Source organism: Humulus lupulus, chromosome 5 (assembly GCF_963169125.1).
Source record: "Humulus lupulus chromosome 5, drHumLupu1.1, whole genome shotgun sequence".
In the NCBI taxonomy this organism is placed as follows: domain Eukaryota; kingdom Viridiplantae; phylum Streptophyta; class Magnoliopsida; order Rosales; family Cannabaceae; genus Humulus; species Humulus lupulus.
The window spans coordinates 61,236,271-61,242,270 of record NC_084797.1 but is presented as its reverse complement, the minus strand read 5'-3'; the positions used below and the strand labels follow the sequence as shown (position 1 = coordinate 61,242,270).

General features: G+C 33.2%; 1 protein-coding gene across 1 annotated transcript; it reads right to left on the bottom strand.

Moving 5' to 3' along the window:
* Positions 1 to 3,282: 3,282 nt before the first annotated feature.
* On the bottom strand, positions 3,283 to 4,578 carry LOC133779173 (uncharacterized). The gene has a single exon (XM_062219164.1). The coding sequence runs from the start codon at positions 4,576 to 4,578 to the stop codon at positions 3,283 to 3,285; it is 1,296 nt and encodes a 431-aa protein (XP_062075148.1).
* Between the last annotated feature and the right edge of the window lie 1,422 nt (positions 4,579 to 6,000).

The following is a 6,000-nucleotide window of genomic DNA, read 5'->3' as shown; positions in this document are numbered from 1 at the left end:
AAACTGAGCCAGGACTTCCATGATTTTCTTGTTTTCTTTTGCTAGATGGCTTCTCAACTGCATGTTCTCCAACTCCACCGCAGTCAAGTAACCTGGGTTCGGATTCGGCAGCAGAGGTGCTGAACTTCCGATGTCGTCGTGGCCCATCGGTTGCTTTCCCGATCGCTGCTGGATCTCTGGGTTTTGTTCATCGGAAACAATGGTATGGTGAGCTTCCTGCCCACCATGTTTCGTTATCTTGCCTTGAACGAGTGACCACCATGATGAACTTTTTCCTGAATCTTTTTCAATGGCACTAATTCTCAGCTCTCAATGAAAGCACCAAATTGTCGACGCAGTTTTTCGGCAGCAGTATATTACGAAAATTAGCTGGAATAAACTTGTGCTTAAGGGTAAACCGTAACAAGAATAATCACTCTTAAAGATACTTAGAATGATATAGTAAGAACACTCATTCCTTTTTACGTGGTTCAGAGGTTAAAATCTCCCTAGTCCACAAGTCGATATTATTACTGTATATCTTTCTATATTTTGACAGAATATTTACATTATACAGAGAAAACCCAACCCCTTTTCTATCCAAGGTCTTGGTATTTATAGGAGAACCATCCCAGGATAGGTGTTGGGGTTGTCACGTGAATATACATCCCTCTTTTTGACCTGTCATCTACAAATGGTGAATATTGCAATATATCTTAAGGTAAGGTCTAATCATTAGGTAAAAGCGAAGCGCTCAATAATTAACTCTTTTATCTAAGTAATAAATCTATGAAGCATACAATCTATTTAACTTAGATAAAGAATTAAGTCCTATGGATACAAGTTAATCTAGGCAATAAATTAATGAAGCATATAATTCATTTAACCTAGGTTCTATTTTTCATCACAATCAACAATTCTTTTGACATCACTATCAATTGCAATTTATCACTTACACTTAGAATCCTAAACTATTATGTGAGTAGTAATTCTAAGATGACAATTGAATAATGTAAAATCTTAATTAGTTGGCCACCTAACAAGAAATCACAAAATTCATAACATTCAATTAGAAAAATAGAAACAATTTAATATTGAGAGAAATTAGAGAATAATATTCATTATCAACAATCAAGAATTCATGTCTTGAGTTTTGAATTAACCCTTAACCTAAAAAGAACCTACTCCATAATAGTAATCATAATCACAAACATAATTATAATTAAAATTCAAGAGATTAAGGGAAGAAAAGAAATTAGATTGATGAACAATAGTGTTGTAGTCTTCTCTCCAGCCCTTTCTGAGTCTTTTTCTCTCCTAAACCGTAATAAAAAACCTCCTCTAAAATTAACCCTAATAATCTTTTATAGTCTCAATTAAATTATAATTAAAAAGTAATTCAAAATATGAAAATGATGTCACAGGCCGCGACCTGAAAAATTAGCACCGCGGCCTAAAACAAAATATGTGCAGAAATTGGTCATGCAGGCAGTGGCTTGAAAAAATTGAGCAGCGGCCTGTCTGGAACAGAAAAAAGTGAAACATCAATTTCAATTAAAGGGCCGCGGCCTGAATTTTTTGGGCCACGACCTATCTTCAATTTCTTCAATTCTTGACCTTAGATAGCTTGTACGTTGTCGCCACTTCAACATTTCAATCCCGAAAGCCTGGAATACTCCTAAAACTTCAATTTAACTACACTTTCCATCAAAATGTCATATTTAGCATCATAAAATGCACTGTAGAAAATATGTTGTAGAGTCACGAAACTAAGTTAAAACTACTAAAAATGCTATCATAACACCATCTAAGCATGGAAAAACTTATCAAATATTAATATAAAAATGACCTTATAAAATTCCCCCACACTTGAATATTGCTAGTCCCTTAGCAAAACACTAAAATAACAAAACTAAAAATAAAACAAACTAATCTAGACTCACTAAACAAAGGTCTTGTCAAAAGTTTGAATGTCTCTGAGAATCACACAAATAAGTAATGCCAAAACAATTCAGATTTTCATACTCTTTAGAATTTCAACTCCATATGTAATTCACCATTTAATTTTAAAAAAAAAATTCACTAAGCCCTTAATCACAACACCAACTCAAATGCATCAAATTTAATCCATACTTGCCAAATCATTTTATTTTAAATCAGTCCCTATATACCAAAATGTTTTTCAATGAAAAGCATCCACTCCATAGACATTAACCAATCATTCTCCACTAATATAAACACACAATGATAAAAAATAAAAAGGTCTTTGTAGGCTTGTAATGTAAGGGTAAGGTTAAGGGTAGTTGAGAAAGATACATTTAAGCTCAAATCACACCATAGCATACATCAATTCCATTCTTTGAACTTGCCCCAAATTTTCCATACAATTCAAGAAATACCTATTTTTTTTCTTAATCTTCTTTCCATAATGATCTCACTATTTCCCCCACACTTATACTTTTGCAAAATTTGCATATATGATTTTTTTTCATTGCAAATCATTTTTTTTTTGTTTTCATAATATTTCAAGAAGAGAAATAGAGATCATACACAAATTACAACCAAACAAATAACCCATAAGTATTTCTTTTTTTCTTTCTTTCAAATCATCCCACAAAATAAAAAATCATATATATAACCATGGTGCAATGGGTTACAAAAGGATTTTTTTTTCAATGAGGTATAGGGTCAAAAATTTTGGTTCATAGAAGAAAAGTAATAGTCGTAATGACTCAAACATGGGAAACTAGGGATTATCATATAATAGGTTGGCTTGAACGGCTAAAACGATCCAAAGAACTGCCTTAATCATCTTCCTAATCATGTGTACTTATGATTTCGCCTCAAACAATTGATCAATGATTTCTAGAGTTGTTTGGACTTCAAATTTTTTTTTCTTTCAAACAAGCATAAATCTTTTCCAATACATTTAAGTGGTGAATTCAATCGTGCATAGAGTGAAAAACAACATAAATCAAAATAGAAATTCACATAGGAGTCAAGCACACAAATCATACAAAATTCTTCATTGTCTAACATCACTTTAAGTACAATTAAAAGTTTCATCATCGACCAATGCTCTCAACAAGACCAACACAACTGAACTAAACAAAATAAAAAAAAAAAATACAAAAACAGAAAAAATAAAACCAACAACAGACAAAATGAAATTGTTCCCTTCCCCCACACTTAAACAATACATTTTCCTCAATGAAAATAAAATGAAAGATAAGGAAAAGAAAACTCCCTCAAGTACGCTTTGTTTAACGTCGTTAGCTCGACTGAATGATGTGGTCATGATTGTTATGGTGGGTCATTTAACAGAACATTCTTCCTCTTGTACTTATCAATAGAATTAAACTTATCAAACTGTATAACTTCACCATCAAATTCTATTGTAAGTACCCATGCTTTGACATCCATCTTTGTACTTGTAATCAGTAGGAATGGGCTACCAAATTGAACCTGCACCCAAGCATCTTCAACTACCCCTAGTGGATAAGCATTAGTGCAATTAGCCAATCGAATAATAACACTAGTTTCTTTTAATAACCCTAGATCTAAAGAAGCAAATATAGAAGAAGAAATAACATCAATAGGTGCTCCTAAATCTATCATACAATGATCAAACCTACTTTTACTTATAGAGAATGGATTTATAAACATCCCAAGGTCATGACACTTGGGTAGCAACTTCCTTTGAAGAATAACAGAAACATTCTCCCCCACACTTATCTTTTTATCACCTTTCAACTTCCTTTTATTTGTGGACAACTCCTTAGGAAGCTTAGCATATGGTGGTACTTGCTTAATGGTTGGATGGAGCGAAATATTGATTTTAAGGATCACCTTATTTTCCTCCTCATTCTTAAATTTTGTCAATCTATTCGGAAAAGGAGGAATAGGGACATAGGATCTGACAGTTGGTTTGTGTAGCATGTTCTGTGGTGATGGACCAACTGACGTGAAAGTTTCGATCTCCGGTGGAGAAAATGATTCTGGGGTTGAATTGTTGACTTCTTGAGTTGGAATTGGATCAAATGTTATCTCTGGATGAGGTGGCATTTCAAGTTGTGGACCACTTTGAAGAGTTAGGGTACCATCATTCTCTATTGGATTACTCTCTAATTCTGTGGGTAATTCTCCAATATTCTCAACCTCAAGATTATTCAATGATGTAACAATTTTTCCCATAGTACTCTCCAAATTCTTGAGGGACACTTCTGTACTCTGAAGAATAACTTGGGTCTGCATAGTTGAAGCCAACAATTTGTTAGCATATCTGAAATTAATGGCTCCTGATCTTGTGACATTCCTGTAGGAGGTTGTTGAGGAAAAGGCACATAAGCCTGCTCTGACATCTGTTGAAGTTGGAGAGTGCTGGCATCCAATGGATTGATGAGATCTCCAATTGATGGATCTGAATATTGTGGGGGTGAACTCATTATATTCTGATTGAGAGTAGTAATTTGGCTCAACATATTGATTTCCACCATAGAAAGTATGAGAATACTCCTGCCTTTGTGAATTGTAATGGCTAGAATAGGAGTCATATCTATTCATTTGAGGATCATAACAGTGTTGATAGTACATTTCCATGTCTCAAACCAAGTTTAATGCAAGCCCTAAAAACATCAACCACAACTAATAGACCAAGTTAGTAAAAAGAGAAAAAAAATGAATAACAAATTAAATAAAATAGTCCTCGACAACGGCGCCAAAAATTTGATGGGTGCGTATGCCGTATCAAATTTAATTATTGATTTTATTAATTCCTTATACCAACTACTTCAGTATAGTGATAAATAAGGGTCGAACCCACGAGGACTACTATTCAATTTATTATTCAAAAGATAAAACTTAATAAAGAAGGGGATTTTGATTTTTAACTCAAAATTAAATAACATAAACTAGAATGCAAATAAAGATTGATATTACGATATTAAGAAACAGTTAAAGGTTAATCTCCACCCTCAACAATTATTCCTAATCACTAGTAATAAATATTATTCCAATTTATCAATTAAACTATTAACCCCGCAGATAACGCTGAAGCAGACAATTATCGTAGTCTCCCTATTATAAGTAATCAAGGCGAAGCACTCAATAATTAACTCTTTTTATCTAAGTAATAAATCTATGAAGCATACAATCTATTTAACTTAGATAAAGCATTAAGTCCTATGGAAACAAGTTAATCTAGGCAATAAATTAATGAAGCATATAATTCATTTAACCTAGGTTCTATTTTTCATCACAATCAACAATTCTTTTGACATCACTATCAATTGCAATTTATCACTTACACTTAGAATCCTAAACTATTACGTGAGTAGAAATTCTAAGATGACAATTGAATAATGTAAAACCTTAATTAGTTGGCCACCTAACAAGAAATCACAAAATTCAATTAGAAAAATAGAAACGAATTACTATAGAGAGAAATTAAAGAATAATATTCATTATCAACAATCAAGAATTCATGTCTTGGGTTTTGAATTAACCCTTAACCTAAAAAGAACCTACTCCATAATAGTAATCATAATCACAGACATAATTATAATTAAAATTAAAGAGATTAAGGGAAGAAAAGAAATTAGATTGATGAACAATAGTGTTGTAGTCTTCTCTCCATCCCTTTTTGAGTCTTTTTCTCCTAAACCGTAATAAAAAACCTCCTCTAAAATTAACCCTAATAATCTTTTATAGTCTCAATTAAATTCTAATTCGAAAGTAATTAAAAATTTGAGAATGACGTCGCAGGCCGCGGCCTGCAAAATTCATGCCGCGGCCTAAAACAAAATATGTGCAGAAATTGGTCACGCAGGCAGCGGCTTGAAAAAACTGAGCATCAACCTGACTCACTAGGCAGCGGCCTGAAAAAACTGAGCAGCGGCCTGTCTAGAACATAAAAAACTGAAACGTCAATTTCAATTAAAGGGCCGCGACCTGAATTTTTTGGCCCGCGGCCTGTCTTCCATTTCTCCAATTCTTGACCTTAGATAGCTTGTACGTTGCTGC

Coding starts and splice junctions, on each gene's coding strand:
- LOC133779173 (XM_062219164.1), bottom strand. CDS start 4,578: ATGGAAATGTACTATCAACACTGTTATGATCCTCAAATGAATAGATAT.